We start from the raw sequence: 16,185 nt of genomic DNA on the forward strand, positions 1-16,185 counted from the left end.
CTTGTGTCTTGCAGCTCCTCCGGTGCCAGCGTCGTAGCGATCGACAACAAAATCGAGCAAGCCATGGTAGGTGCCCGTCGGAGGAATGCGGCGGCGGGGGCGGGAGAGACGGGGAAGAAGGGGAGGGGAGCAGATCGGGAGGCTGCAGCCGCTTGCTGGCCGCTTTCCTGCATCCGAGGCGGCGGATCGGAGCGCGCACTTAACATCGGGGGGCAGCTGGCCGCGCCTGCAGCCGGGGAGGGCGCCCCGTTTCCTTGCCTCTCCATGGCGCAAGGGCATCGTGCTTAAATGCTGGGGGGTGGAGGGACACGGGCAGGTAGGTGGGCTAGGAAACGCCGTCATTGTTCAGGGATCGAGGCCTTTCTCTCCTCCCCCCCTTTTGGAGAGGGCATCCAAAACCCCAAGCAGGCGGAGGAGAGAATGGGTCTGGCTCTCTGCGCAAAAGCCCCTGCTTTGATGCTTAAATAAATACATCTAGCGCACACTCAGGTACCTTTTCCTTCCGAGACATCCAGCGCCCCCCCCCCCCCCCGCCTTTGGGCTTTGTTGCTGGAGAACTGTTCTCACGGGATCCTCACCTTCTCCCGTCTCCCTTTCCTCCTCCTCCTCCTCCTCTGTTGCTAGGCAAACTGAACTATAACTCGTGGCTATAAATAACCCGGGGCCTGGGATTGGCCCAGGCTCCGAATCGGGGCGGGCTCCTCGGGTGGGCCTGACGTCAGCGAGGGGGGGGCTGGTGGGGAGGGGAATGCGGCAATCAACCCTGCCCTTTAAGAAGCAGCCAGCTGCAGCCGGTGCTCCGAGGAGGCGGGGCTTTGGGGATGCAGGCAGAGAGGGAAGAGAGCAGCGCAGGCAGGCAGGCAGGCAGGCAAGCAAGGACTGCTGCAGAGGTGATGGAGAGCCACTGCAAGAATGCAAGAGCAGCTGCCACTGCAGGACTGGAGAGAGGGGGGTCTGTCTCAAAATCAGAGCCATCAAGGGGGGGGAAAGGCAAATAAGATGGGCAGGCAAGCTCAGGGATGCCAACAGTATTTTTTCTGGGCTCTCTGCCCCCTTGCACGCACAGATTTGCCTAAAAAGCGCAAAGGTTTTGGGTTATGTGTAAATTGATCTCTTGCTTTCGCTGGTGGTAAGGAGGGCCCCAAAATGAATTGTGTGTGGCACATCCAGGTAGCAAGACATCTGACAGACAGGAATGTCAACTGGTGAAGAGTTCCCCGTAATTGTATTTCTATACTAGGGAACTGCTGAACCTGTTGAATTTCTGCTGCTGCACGACTATTATTATTATTGTTTGAATTTATTTGCCCTACACCCAGGGGTCTCAGGGCGGTTCACAGAATAAAATCAAGATATAAAACCACAAAATGCATGATAAAAATAAAAACAACCCAATAGTACCTCCCCAAAAAAAACACATTTTAAAAGGGCATAGGATGTTGCTATTGGCAGAAAAACAGCCTTGCTGCTCTTCATTGCCAATCTTAAAAGAAGCAAAGAACTCAGATCTAATGACCTATAAACCACATTTGTTACTGTGGGTCTTGATCTAAAATACTGCCAATTGATCTACAGTATTGATCTCGGGCTGCTAGTGCAACATTCCATGGCTGGGATATTTCAGGTGGAGGGCAAATCTAAGTGATTTAAACCAAATTCAGATTGAAATCGTTAAAAGCAAGCAGTACATAAATAACCTCAACCATTTGTTAAGATTATGTGTGTCATCATAACTGCAACGCTGAAATACAGCCCACTTCAAGCAGCCACACACTTATTTTTCCATGAGCAAAAAGGATTTGAGCTTTTGATATAAATATACCCAAGAAGCCCCCTATTTTGTCCCATAGGTGGAAAAGCAATCCCCTTCAGCTTCTGTGGCTGTTAAAAAATAAACATAACAACCAACCGCATTTCCTAAAAACAAAATCTAAGAAGCTGACTAAAACACAACAAGAAGATTTCGCTGTACTATACTATACTATACTATACTAGGTTCCCCCACTCATTTAATCCCCACAGCAACCCTATATACCTCACTTGGTACCTCTTAACCATAGTATCTTTTTAAATCATAGTATTCCCCCCCTCCCAAATTCGGATTATATAAAGGCAGTGGGGGTTGGGCGTACAACTTTTTTGCATGAAATAAAATCTGAGTTAGAAAGAGCACGGCCTCCTCCTGTCTTCTGCTTATGTGTGTTTTACATCTCACAAAACAATTGCTTTTCATGGTGCCTGCACATTTTGCTTTGCAAATTTAATTCTGCAAGGGCTAGAGGCCTGCTGTTTGCTATTTTGCTAAAATTCAGAGCCTGAGCCCCTTGCTGAATCTGTGTCTGGTACAGCAGTAATTTTTATTATTATTATTATTATTAACATTTGTATACCGCCCGTTGCCTGAAGATCACAAGGCAGTTCACATCATAGAAATACAAAATGAGAATGCAAAGAATATAATAAAAGCAAAAACAAACCAATAACTTCCCTCCCACCAGCACATTTAAAACACATTACCCCTGTAAAAATAACTGAACAGCTTGCTTCCATTTTTCTCAACAGTAGTGCAATCAGACACAGTCTGAGACATTGATTCTTTTGTATCCCTTGTATCTTGTTATGGAATAACAAGAAATATTAGATGTATCTAATGGTGGCAGCACCATTTCCTGGTCCTTTTCCAAGAATGTGAACTTTTGAATGCAATGTTTTAGATATATTTACCTGCTACAAAGCCTAGGACTTGCCGATCAGAAGGTCGGCGGTTCGAAACCCTGCGACGGGGTGAGCTCCCATTGCTCGGTCCCTGCTCCTGCCCGCCTAGCAGTTTGAAAGCACGTCAAAATGCAAGTAGATAAATAGGTACCACTCCAGCGGGAAGGTAAACGGCGTTTCCGTGCACTGCTCTGGTTCGCCAGAAGCGGCTTAGTCATGCTGGCCACATGACCCGGAAGCTGTACCCCAGCTCCCTCAGCCAATAAAGCGAGATGAGCGCCGCAACCCCAGAGTCATCCGCGACTGGACCTAATGGTCAGGGGTCCCTTTACCTGCTACTTAGATATTTGTAAGATATATTCAGCTGCTCCTTACCTTGCTTGTGCAAACAAACTGCCATGCTAGTGAGCTCCTTTCCTTCACAAGGAAATCGCCTATCCAGGGTTGCACATAGATACCTGAACAAACACAATGGGGGAAATCACGTAGCAAGGATTTCCATTTGTGGAGTGGGGCTCCCCATCACCATGCGTGCCCCACTAAATTTGTTCTGAGGGTTCCTCCAACCTCCAAGAGCAGATTTGGGAAGGTGTGCATTAGGAGGAGAGGAGAAGTCCCGTTACGGAAGTGGCAATCTTTGCATTGATGGGATGTGATAGTTGAATAACCCTATATTGGGAAGTTCATGGTTCCCACTCAGCACTCCTTGAGATAACAGGACCCTAAGCGATAGCAGAACTCAGAGAGCAGGAGGAACGGTGACTTCATTCCTCGTGTGACTGCTGACTCTGTCCTACAGGGGCTCAGTTCTGGTTTATGTTTTTCACTTCTGCTAAAACATAACCATCAGTACGTTTACAGGCTCTGAATTGTTATTTTTTTAACTGAGTCTTCACTAAAAGCTTCCATACATGAGCATTCCATGGAAGATTCAACAAATGGAATGTGGACGAAACTGTTGAGTGGTGTTCTGGCATGCATATGATAATTGCTTGCCATTCCGTTTTGCCTTGATGCGCTTTCCCTTCCTGGAGTCACAGAACTGTTGAGTTGGAAGGGAAACCCATGGGTGATCTAGTCCAACCCTCTGCAATGCAGGGATCACAGCTCAAAAAAAAAAAAGGCCAATTGAAGGGGAGCCCACCACTTTCCAAGGTCGTCCACTCCTCTGTCAGACTGCTTTTACTGCCATAAAGTTATTCCTGATGTTCAGGCATAATAATAATAATAATAATAATAATAATAATTTATTATTTATACCATGCCCATCTGGCTGGGTTTCCCCAGCCACTCTGGGCGGCTTCCAACAGAATATTAAAATACAATAACCTATTAAACATTAAAAGCTTCCCTAAACAGGGCCGTCTTCAGATGTCTTCTAAAAGTTTGGTACTTATTGTTCTCTTTGACATCTGGTGGGGGGGCGTTCCACAGGGCGGGTGCCACTACCGAGAAGGCCCTCTGCCTGGTTCCCTGTAACTTGGCTTCTCGCAGTGAGGGAAACGCCAGAAGGCCCTCGGCACTGGACCTCAGTGTCCGGGCAGAACGCTGGGGGTGGAGATGCTCCTTCAGGTATACAGGACCGAGGCTGCTTTAAAGGTCACCACCAACACTTTGAATTGTGCTCGGAAACATACTGGGAGCCAATGTAGATCCTTTAAGACCGGTGTTATATGGTCCGAGAAGCTGCTCCCAGTCACCAGTCTAGCTGCCGCATTCTGGATTAATTGTAGTTTCCGGGTCACCTTCAAAGGTAGCCCCACATAGAGCGCATTGCAGTAGTCCAAGTGAGAGATAACTAGAGCATGCACCACTTTCTTACCACTGGAATCCTACCCTTCGTAGCAGCAGAAAACAAGCGTGCTCTATCTTCCATGTGGCCGCCCTTCAGATGTTGGAAGATGGCTCTCATATCACCTCTCAGTCTCCTCCAGTCCTGATATTTTCTTTTACCCCCTCCAGGATCTCGTAAAGAGCCATTTGATGTATGCTGTAAGAGAGGAAGTGGAGGTTCTCAAAGAGCAGATCAAAGAGCTGATTGAGAAGAACAACCAACTGGAGCAGGAAAACAACCTCCTGAAGACGCTGGCCAGTCCAGAGCAGCTGGCCCAGTTCCAAGCACAGTTGCAGACGAGTCCTTCGCCTGCGCCCTCCCAGCCGCAAGGGACAACTCCGCAGCCTTCCCAGCCAACATCACAAGGATCAGGACCGTCAGCATAGTCCACAGTGTCTCGTTCAGAAGGTTTCTGGACTCTGCCATGGCAGGACTGCCAGGAATCCAGCGTTGCCTATTCCATCCTTGCATGCTGTTCCCCAGTCATGAAGACTCTTCTGTGCCCCTACATCCATAGCCACAGAATGTTTTCTTTTCCTGTATTTAGCTGTCCATCGGGAATGAGAGAGCCGAGCTTTCTTTTTTTATATATATTTTCCAGTTGAGTGGGGGAGCGTCTCGTAAATGTTCAGGGAATTAGCACAAATGCACTGGGGACGTCAGTGGCTTGCACAGGTGGCTGGTTGGCTGCTAAGACACATGGGGCTGTGTGCCTCAAGTCTTTCCCCTTAAGACTTCCATGTGGCGCTGCAGTGAATGCGAGTGCTGTTAATCGTGGAGATATGAAGAAAAACCGCTGGGGTAATGGGGTGAAGACCCATTCTCCAGCATTCAACGAAGAAGCCAAAGTAAGGACTGATTAAAAAAAGGACTGCGGGAGACGAGTATATTTTGGCTTTCGACGCCTGCAACCTTAGAATGCAGATGATGCACTCATTGTTTTCTGTAGCCAAGGATGGGTGCAAAAAGTTGTATTTCTAGGAGGAGAGCAGGTAGGTGGCACATCATTGTGACATAGGATCATAAAAATGAAGGCTTATTTGCTTCATGTATATTTGTGTATTTAGTGTAATTACTTTGTAAAATAGGAACTGTAACTACTCATTAAGTTGTACAGTGTGAATTTAAAGAATGAACTGAACAAGTTTGGATAGGGTTTTTTAAATTTTATTTTTGATGCTGCGTGAATAAGATTTGCACCTATTCAGCTCTTCAGAAACTGGCTGATGCTGTTTATGTACGTTTTGAACATTTCCTCGGAGCCGAATACCTTGAAATCAAACTCTGTTCACTACAATTCAGTTTCATTCAGAGGGAATCAATTCACAAAAACGAAAACAGTTTCTCACTCAGTCTTTTTTGCATATGATCTGTATAGTACTATGCATATGTTCCTGTGCATGTTCTTGAGAGGGAAAAGGAAAATTGTAAAATGTCAGTATATTTAACTGTTGCACTTCTGAACTTCCAATAAAGCATAAAACATTGATTTAGAAGCTGTGTATCGAGGAGAAAAATTGTTTCCACTTCTGCCTCCAGGTGAAATCCTACAGCCTTTTGGTTTTGATATTTTGAAATATGTACAGTGGGGGTTAATTTATGTCAAGAGTGGTTTTTAATATTTTCCTTTTATAAACCACAAGGGTGTTGGTGGGGGCCAGGATGTTACTAATCCTGCCCTCTACGTCAGGGTGTAAAGGCAGCTCATTCCTACGCAGAATGTGACTGTCTTCTGCTGTGTCTCTTAAGCTGGAAGCTCCTTGGCTGGCTGGTGAATGATCAACAGCCACCCCACTGAGTTAAAGCAACAGGAGCCGTTCCTTAGCAACCAGCTAGCTGCATTGCCTTGTGACTAATGGCATGTTTGTCCATAGTAGCATGGAAAGTGAAGTTGCGGCTGCAGTTTCCTGAACAGATCATTTAGAGACGGACTGGATTTCGACTCACTGAAATAACATTGCTTAACATTGATGTCTTCAAAGGTGTAAATCCTGTAAGGTAGATCAGTTTTGTTCTTGCCCCGTATTTCAGCTGGTGCTAGAGAGTTGCATGCTAAACGTCACCCAGGGAGTAGGTGAGCTGAATTTCAAACTGGAGACTAATACGTAGCTCAAAATCCATGAATATTTGCTCTCGGACACTAGCTCTCAGCCTTAGTTCCTTAGATTATGTGTCTATCATAATCTCATTAGATTATGCATCTAATGAGATCTATGACACAACATCCTCTCTTAGATAACAAGAAAAACAGTAATAGTTATTTTTTTAAACAAATTAAAAAACCAGAACAACCCTCAATAGGGTTATAGGCATCAAATTGTTTCAGCTGTTCAGAACAGAATAAACAAAATACCTGCATAATTGGACTGATGGACTTCATTACTGCAAGATGTGACAATGGATGCGATCTTGTGAACGAAAGCAACAAAATTCATGCAGGATTGGTCTGTCACTGGCTACAATAACCAAATGGAAATTATACATACAGAAGCAACGTCTCTGATGCTGAAACAAAGAGATGAACAAGGCTGCGACTTTTACTTGCTCATGAGCTCTCAGAGACATCTTGATGGGCCACTGTTGGAAAGAGGTTGCAGAACTAGACTAGGTTAGCTCGACTCTTGAATAGCGCAGGGAATAACTGTGTGCGACAGGAACCATATTACTATAAGCTTTAAATAAACCGTATCAAACTGAACTCGCCTTAGCAGATCTTTATAATTAATAGAGGATATATTGTTACTTTTATTTAATTATACAAATGTGGCTGGTTTTATACTCGGTCTAACCTGGATGGTGTTGGTAAAAAAACAAGTACAGATATTTGCTGGCAGCAGTTAGAAGGTGACTCAGTTGAAAAAGATAAAAGCTGGTTCTTCCCACCACTAAATAAATAGGTGGATCGTTTTAAGCCTTTAAATAACAGAACAATTTGATATCCACTATATGCAATGTTTTTTTTGTTTCTGAAGGGAAAGAAGAGGTATACACGAAGGTTGTAAACTCATAAACTGTGTGAACAAAAGAGGGTGAGGTTTTGACTGGCTAAGTGGATTAAAGGTAGATCAGTTTCAAAAATAGTAGCAACAGTCTGGCCAAAGGACCTACAGACAATAAGATTATTTCCTAGCTCATTAGCTGCCGAGAGATTCAAGAGAGAATGCACTGGCCTAAAACATCAATTTATGGCTGCCACTCTCACATTTTTATGCTCTTAAGTGCACAAGCAACAGAACCACAAGTCAAATTTGAAAACATCGTCTGCTAGACTCTGTAGCCCTTATTTCCATGCAAATGCATTTATGTCCAAGGTCTTTGTGATGTTATTCATAATGGTGATTTAAAATACATTGGTTGATTTGGAAATGGAAAATCAGGATATCAAGTCCTTCCTAGTTTCACCAGATATATTTCCACATTCAGCACTAGACAAACCAGATTCAGAGGATTCACATCCATACATGAAAATACATCATCTGGAAGCTGCATAAATGAAGACTTCACATTGCAGTCTTTACATTTTAGTGTATTTTTGGTCTCTGTGGAAGTCGCCCAGAGTGGCTGGGGAAACCCAGCCAGATGGGCGGGGTACAAATAATAAATTATTATAATATTATTATTTACTTTTTTCCATATCAGGCTGCATAATAACCAGAAAAGTGCCTCCCTCTATTTTCAGACTTGAGAGGCCTGATAGGAACTGACACAGAGAGAAGCAAACATCAATAGAACCAATGAAATAGCATTGTTTGTTTTCTCTGTAATTGTTTGTGAGAATGCATGTGCGGGTCAGAAAAACTGAAAATTTTCTCAAAATGTGAAAAACTCGTAAAGGGGGGGGGGGGTAATTAAAGCACCAAATGCAAAAAATTGTGACCAGGAAAAACAAGAATTCCAAAAAAGTTTAAAACACCCCAAATACTGACCCACAAGTCCGGGAGGGGGCGGAATCCAAAAAATGTGGAAAATGGTCTGGAGAATCAAAGATTCCAAAAAATGTCAAAAAGAAAGAAAGAAAATAGCGACCTGCCAATCTGGAAGAACAAGAACTCAAAAAACTCTGGAAAACACAATAAATAATGCCCCCAAAATGAAAAATTACAAAAAGAGAGAGTGAAAAATTGTCAGAAGAATAAAAAATTCTCCGACATAGCACAAAAATTGTGACCTGCCTGTAAGAAAAACCAAAAATTCAGAAAAAATGTGAAAATGAGTCAGGGCAAATTGAAATTCCAAAAACTGTGAAAAGCGCTGAAACAACAACAATCTGGCAAAATAAAACTGACTGGTTGGTGGTCCCAGAGAGCGTCCACCTGAGAATTCAAATGTAAAATTGCTGATCTGCTAACAAAAATATGTAATGTGTTCCTGTGATCGGCCTCTGTATTATATGTACAGTATCTGATAGCTGGAACGTGGCCAAGGTAACACAATTATTTTAGAGAGCGATACAGGGGATCCTGGAAATTAAGCTAGTTAGCTTAACACAGGGGTATAGGTAAAGGGACTCCTGACCATTAGGTCCAGTCGTGACCGACTCTGGGGTTGCGGCGCTCATCTCGCTTTATTGGCCGAGGAAGCCGGCGTACAGCTTCTGGGTCATGTGGCCAGCATGACTAAGCCGCTTCTGGCGAACCAAAGCAGCGCACGGAAACGCCGTTTACCTTCCCGCCGGAGTGGTACCTATTTATCTACTTGCACTTTGATGTGCTTTTGAACTGCTAGGTTGGCAGGAGCTGGGACCGAACAACGGGAGCTCACCCCGTTGCAGGGATTCGAACCACTGACCTTCTGATCGGCAAGTTCTAGGCTCTGCGATTTAATCCACAGCGCCACCCGCGTCCCTAATACAGGGGTCAACCTTTTTATACCTACCACCCGCTAATGCATCTTTCTTGATGGTGAAATTTCCTTACCGCCTACCAGTGCTCGATGGAAGGAGGATTCAGCTTGTGTCGTAGAACCCCCTACTGCCCACCTAGAATCCTGAAACAGTGGGCGATATTGTAATGGATTTAGGGGTTGCTCGTGCGTAAGTTGCCGCCACTGCTGGCGAGGTTACCTGGTTAAACCCTTTCTGACTGAACAGCCTCCAGCATCGTGACTGTCTCAGTCGCTGGCAGAATCCGTCAGTGGGCGTTTCTTGAACCTTTTCCAGCATAAAAGTTGTTTGACGCCAAGTCTCCTCCTACTCTCCCTGCGCGGAAGTCTTCTGCGCAGGGAGGGTGTGGGCAGCGGAGTACCCGTACTCTCTCCGCTGGTCTCCAGTGAAGAGTCTGGGAGCCTCCTCCCCGATTCCCCCACCTGCCCCCCTTCTCCACTGGTGTTACGCTGATTTCCTTCCCCAGCAGATGGGCTGCCTCTCTCCCTACTGGGACCCTCTCCTGCATCCCTCTGGAGCCTTCCCTCCGCCTCTAGCGCCGATGGCAGTTCCCTGACAGATATGGACCAGGTTGACAACCCATGGCTTAATATCTGTTTCAGAAAAATTGGTGGAAAGCTCTGCCAGATAAAATAGCCAAGCATATTGAGCAAGCCTTGCTGACATGGAACGTCCTGTCTCACTAACCTATTTGAGAGTCAACAAGCCTGACGATGGAGGCAGCTTTCATGGTATTCTTGGACTTCCAAAAGGGTTTTGACAAAGTGTAAAGCTTAGTACAGTGGTACCTCTGGTTACGTACTTAATTCGTTCTGGAGGTCTGTTCTTAACCTGAAACTGTTCTTAACCTGAAGCACCACTTTAGCTAATGGGGCCTGCCGCTGCCGCGGCCGCCGCTGCACAATTTCTGTTCTCATCCTGAAGCAAAGTTCTTAACCCGAGGTACTATTTCTGGGTTATCAGAGTCTGTAACTTGAAGCGTCTGTAACCCGAGGTACCACTGTAGTTATGGAATAAGAGGAGAGGTCCTCCTGTGGATGAGGAAGTGGTTATGTAACAAGTAGAACCTAGCATCTCTTTGGCTTTCCTACTTTAAAGGTAAAGGGTAAAGGGAGCCCTGACCATTACGTCCAGTCGTGGACGACTCTGGGGTTGCGGCGCTCATCTCGCTTTATTGGCCAAGGGAGCCGGCGTACAGCTTCCGGGTCATGTGGCCAGCATGACTAAGCCGCTTCTGGCGAACCACAGCAGTGCACGAAAACACTGTTTACCTTCCCGCCGGAGCGGTACCTATTTATCTACTTGCACTTTGATGTGCTTTCGAACTGCTAGGTTGGCAGGAGCAGGGACTGAACAACGGGAGCTCACCCCGTCGTGGGGATGAGGGTCAAAAGAAGAAACCATCAATGTGAATATGACATGAAATTCAGTCAGTCTCGTTTTCTGAGCTGCTGTCAGTTTCTCTTTCTTAATACTTGTCAACATGTTTAACATGGACTTCTAAAAGCCTGGGTTTCTGTACCATTTCATATTGATTTGGTGTAGGAACTGTAATGATCCGAGACTGTACATGGTATTATACAAAAGTATTCCTACTACACAGAAATCATTTGGGGAGAGTGAATATATGAACACAGTGTGCTAAACATGTTATTCATCATCATAAAATATTTGATAATTTAAAATGTTTATTTTTTTTTTTAAAGAAAAGTATAAACAAAACCTTTGGAAGAAAACAGGAAAAAATCTTATCTGTCTTTCTGGGCCTTGGATTGGAGCCACAATTGTTAAAGTGAATCAAACTAATACAGAAACAGCCTTGATCTTTTTATAGCAGTTAGGCAAATGGAGAAAAACAGAGGTGATTGAATTACATTATTTAAAATAATTACAAAAACTAAATCAAATGGAACAAATAAATCAATATATTTTTAACAAAACACTCATTTCTTTTTGTCTCAATATTCATATAAATACAATAAATATAATTATGAACAACTTTCCAATGAATTTATTAAGCAATGTTTAAAACTCTTCTTTCATTTCAGCAGTTAAAAGTTTTATTTCCCAAATGAATCTCATTTCAGAATATTGTAAATCAAACAACAAATGATCAGCTAATAAAATGGAAAAGGTTTCTATTTATCTGGAATAATCACAAAGCAATTAAATCTCGGGGGGTGGGGGTTTCTCTCACCAAAGAGTAAAAGGTAAAGGACCCCTGACAGTTAAGTCCAGTTGCAAACGAGTTTGGGGTTGTGGCGCTCATCTGCAGACCGTTTTTCTGGGTCACGTGGCCAGCATAACTAAGCCGCTTCTGGTGAAAACAGAGTAGGGCATGGAAATGCCATTTACCTTCCCGCTGGAGTGGTACCTATTTATCTACTTGCACTGGTGTGCTTTTGAACTGCTAGGTTGGCAGAAGCTGGGACCGAACAACGGGAGCTCACCCCTCGCGGAGATTCGAACTGCCAACCTTCTGATCGGCAAGCCCTAGGCTCTGGTTTTTACACCACAGCACCATCCAAATCTGGACATTTGCATCCAGGAATTCTCTTTTCTATATACCTATTTTTCCCCTTACCACTTGGGTGGCCACATGTCCAGACTCTCCCGGACATAGCCGGCAATCAGCTGTCAGAAGCAGTGTCTGGGCAGAAATTGCTTAAATGTCTGGGGAAATCTGGACATAGGCAAACCCTGTCGGCTGTGTCGTTTTTCCTTACAAATAGCTCGAAAACTTCAATTTTTTATTGGAGATTTTGCAAAGAAAATAAACCAACAACTTTGGGCTATTCACTTGCCTAAATCCTACTTGCCACCAACATGAATGATGAGGCTGTGAAGGGGCACGGCTCACTTGGCACTTCTTCCTCCTCAAGAGAAAATCCTATCCAGTACAAATAATAATAATAATAATAATAATTATTATTATTATTATTATTTATACCCCGCCCATCTGGCTGAGTCTCCCCAGCCACTCTGGGCGGCTTCCAGTCAAGCGTTAAAAACAATACAGCATTAAATATTAAAAACTTCCCTAAAGAGGGCTGCTTTCAGTTGTCTTTTAAAAGTAAAATAGTTGTTTATTGCCTTGACATCTGCTGGGAGGGCGTTCCACAGGGTAGGCGCCACTACCGAGAAGGCCCTCTGCCTGGTTCCCTGTAACCTCACTTCTCGCAATGAGGGAACCACCAGAAGGCCCTCGGCGCTGGATCTCAGTGTCCGGGCTGAATGATGGGGGTGGAGATGCTCCTTCAGGTATACAGGACCGAGGCCATTTAGGGCTTTAAAGGTCAGCACCAACACTTTGAATTGTGCTCGGAAACATACTGGGAGCCAATGCAGATCTCTCAGGACCGGTGTTATGTGGTCCCAGCAGCCACTCCCAGTCACCAGTCTAGCTGCTACGCTGCTTGCTACCAGCTTGGCTCTTGCATGCAGCTGCCTGGGCTGCTGGGGAACATGGAGGCTGCCGACACACATGGAAGCAAGGAAGGGGCAGCAAAGCTTTTGCACTTTGAAAGACTATGGAGAGAGGAGAGGGCATTGTGCCTGGTGCGCTAGCAACTCAGTCAGGCACTCCAACTGAGAAGTAAGCCACGATGAGAGAAAAGGGACTTCCTGCCTGGGAAATCCATCCGAGGAGGAAAGAAAGTTGCACCTGGAATTCAGCAGCAGCAGCAACAACAATGAAATCGGTTCGAATCCCCGTGACGGTCCCTGCTCCTGCCCACCTAGCAGTTTGAAAGTACATCAAAGTAGATAAATAGGTACCACTCTGGCAGGAAGGTAAACGGCATTTCCGTGTGCTGCTCTGGTTCGCCAGAAGCGGCTTAGTCATGCTGGCCACATGACCCAGAAGCTGTACACTGGCTCCCTCGGCCAGTAAAGCGAGATGAGCGCCGCAACCCCAGAGTCGTTTGCGACTGGACCTAACGGTCAGGGGTTCCTTTACCTTTACCTTTAAGGATGTGGGGTATGGAAGCAGGGAAAACCATGATGTGGCAAACGAATGTTTTATGGCACAACTGAATGCATTTTTTAAAAATTTTAAAAAACACCTTTCCATGTTAATATTGATTAGGCAAAAATCTGGCTTTACCTCCAGTTAAGGGAAACAGGCAGTGGCAAGGTGGATTTTAAGACTGTGAGGATAAGCCCTGAACTTATCAATGTCAAACTGCCATCCCAGGAAGAGGAGGAAGCAGGAGAGTAAGTACCAGAAACCAGAAGGAAGTTGTAGGAGAAAAGGGTTTTCAAAAGGAAGCCCTCGCCAACAGAAGTGGCGATTCACCTGGAATAATTTACAGTCCAGCAGAAACCAAATACCCGTTAGCATAATCCAGTATGCTAGTTCTCCTCAGATGTTTTCTTATGTTTTGTTGGTGAATGCTTCTGGCTGTACTGTGCGGCAGATGTGGTATTCTATGCAAAGGGGAAAAGACTAAGTTTACTTATTAACAGGAAAAAATGGACGTAGGGCCTATCCACACTTACCCTTTTTAAAAAGGATTGGTGTTTTTATTATGTTTTTAGATGTGTTGTAAGCTGCCCAGAGTGGCTGGGCGGGGTATAAATAATATTATTATTATTATTAAATCTATCCCATAAGGAGATACCGTATTTTTTGCTCTATAAGACTCACTTTTTCCTTCCTAAAAAGTAAGGCGAAATTTGTGTGCGTCTTATGGAGCGAATGCAGGCTGCGCAGCTATCCCAGAAACCAGAACAGCAAGAGGGATTGCTGCTTTCACTGCGCAGCGATCCCTCTTGCTGTTCTGGCTTCTGAGATTCAGAATATTTTTTTCTTGTTTTCCTCCTCCAAAAACTAGGTGAGTCTTGTGGTCTGGTGCGTCTTATAGAGCGAAAAATACAGTAGTTCCTTTGTCCTCTCTTGGCTTCCAGCCAAGAGAGCATCTCAGGCTAAGGAGAAGATGCTTCTTCAAGGAATGGAGTCAGAGAGAGAGATGGCTGTCTTGGCCTGTGCTGCTTTGTTACCTGCACAGGTAAGGTCACGCCCACCTCTGGTCACATGTAGAGGAAGTTTGCCCCAGCCCAGGAGGAAACAGGAAGTTCTGACTGGCTGGTCCAGACATCCCCTTTGTATGTCCACTCTAGGAATGTTGTATTTGACTGCTCTATATTTCACACCCCACAATTATTACCCTTCATCCACTGTTTCCTTAAAAGGTCTGTGTCTGAGCGGGTTTTGTTGTTTTTTGTCCCAGAACTTTCCTTGCCAAAAGCTGCTCTTTAGCACTCAAACGGAGGAAACATCAATCTGCAGAGAACCTGAATTGATATTTGCTCAGAATGAGCACTAAAGAGAAGGTTTTCACACGGAAAGCTCCAAGGCTAAAAAACCCCCCAATCCCAGTGCTTGGCCATAGTCCTTTTAATTGCAGAACAGTGGCTAGAAAGAGCAAAAGTGAAGTGTGTATAAGCCATAAACGCCTCCTACTGCCTGGTACAACAAGTCTTCTTCTTGGAGGCTTGATGTAGCTGAATAGTTTTTTCCTTCACCTTTTCTTCTTGTTCTTTTAAAACCCTACAGAAAGAAACATAAACAGTAATTTGTTGAATTGGCTCAAGGGCCATCTGCTTACAACAACACGTAGTTCTATGCATCTATAAAGCCCACTGAGCAAAGCTTGAGTGTGGGGTGCCCCACCACCACCACCTTGTGCTTTCTCTCCAGAAACTGAACCTCTTGACCTATGAATGTGAATATTATGTTCTGTTAACCAACTGGGTTAATAGCCATTGATAGATCTAACCAGTGGCGTAGCATGGATTGCCAGCAATGGATTGCCAGCAATGGGATCCACGTTACCCAGCAGATCACAGCCACAGAGATAGGAAAAGAAGAGTTGCCCAGTTGTCTGGAGAGGTCATTTCCTGGTTTGCATGGAGAAGCTGCTTGAAGTGGAAGTGTGCAGCTGTGTAGAGTGTGATAGGAATTTTGAGGTCTTAGATATATGTTAAATGTTCATAAGCGTACCAGCCAAGCACGTACATAGATCAGCACAGGAAGACCGACCTGGAACCATTTTGATTCCCAAACTGTCCCAAACTGAACAAATGTTTTCTCTGCAAGGTCAAAGGAAAATGGAAAAGCCTCCCCATTGTCTTTTCCTTCACAAATCCTGTCTTAAGGGTATGTCTGTGTTTGAATAGGGTGTGAGCCTGTGACCTGGCCTAGGAACTAAGTATTTATCATTACAAAAGACTGGCCAGGCTCCCCAGGCAATCCAATCAAATAACCTGCCAGACAGGAGATAAACAAGGACAGGAGAAAAACAACATTCATATTTCTGTTTTAGGCCGCCTTTTCTGTGATGTAGGTATGATGTATCTGGGGGGTGGTCTTAGGTTACACCCCTCCCTTCTGTGATGTATGTATGATGTTTCTGGGGGTGGTCTTGATCTACAGGGTGGCAATTTCAAAAGTCCATATAAGGCCTTGCGTGCCATTGTTCTGGGTTCCTCCTCCTTGCCTGCAGGTGAGGGCAGCACCCTGTTGCAACAAATCAATAAAGATCAGGCTTACTAGCTGCTTTGCTTCTCAATATTCTCTGGTTGGCCTCTGTTATTTTCTCCTACCAATAGGGAACCTATGTAAGGACTCTATATGGGCTCTTGGATACCCCATAAGGGAAAAAGGACAGATTTTTGTTTACAACAATAGGCAGCACCAGGTGGTTGAAATTTTTTGCCTCAACTATTTTGCACCCTGGGGCAACCGGCCTTA

General features: G+C 44.8%; 2 protein-coding genes across 9 annotated transcripts in view; one reads left to right on the forward strand and one right to left on the reverse strand.

Moving 5' to 3' along the window:
* The window catches only part of TSC22D1 (TSC22 domain family member 1), a 62,996-nt gene extending 56,951 nt beyond the window's left edge, over positions 1–6,045 (forward strand). For all 7 annotated transcript variants that reach the window (XM_081005440.1, XM_081005442.1, XM_081005445.1 and 4 more), the window contains exons 2-3: positions 15–66; positions 4,678–6,045. In XM_081005440.1, the coding sequence (XP_080861566.1) occupies positions 15–66; positions 4,678–4,935 (310 nt within the window). In that variant the 3' untranslated portion in view covers positions 4,936–6,045. The remainder of the gene's footprint in view (positions 1–14; positions 67–4,677) is intronic.
* A 5,056-nt stretch (positions 6,046–11,101) lies between these two features.
* The window catches only part of CRACR2A (calcium release activated channel regulator 2A), a 48,712-nt gene continuing 43,628 nt past the window's right edge, over positions 11,102–16,185 (reverse strand). The window contains exons 18-19 of one of the 2 annotated variants that reach the window (XR_013986399.1): positions 12,914–14,982; positions 11,102–12,875 (exon numbers count right to left, since the gene is read on the reverse strand). Coding sequence is in view for 1 of the 2 variants with exons in the window: in XM_081005495.1 (XP_080861621.1) it covers positions 14,892–14,982 (91 nt within the window). In the remaining variant the exon portion in view is untranslated. Of the gene's footprint in view, positions 14,983–16,185 lie in introns of both variants that reach the window. The other variant, XM_081005495.1, reaches the window with a different exon arrangement.

The sequence above is a fragment of the Podarcis pityusensis genome (assembly GCF_964106645.2).
Source record: "Podarcis pityusensis genome assembly, chromosome: 5".
Lineage (NCBI taxonomy): Eukaryota > Metazoa > Chordata > Lepidosauria > Squamata > Lacertidae > Podarcis > Podarcis pityusensis.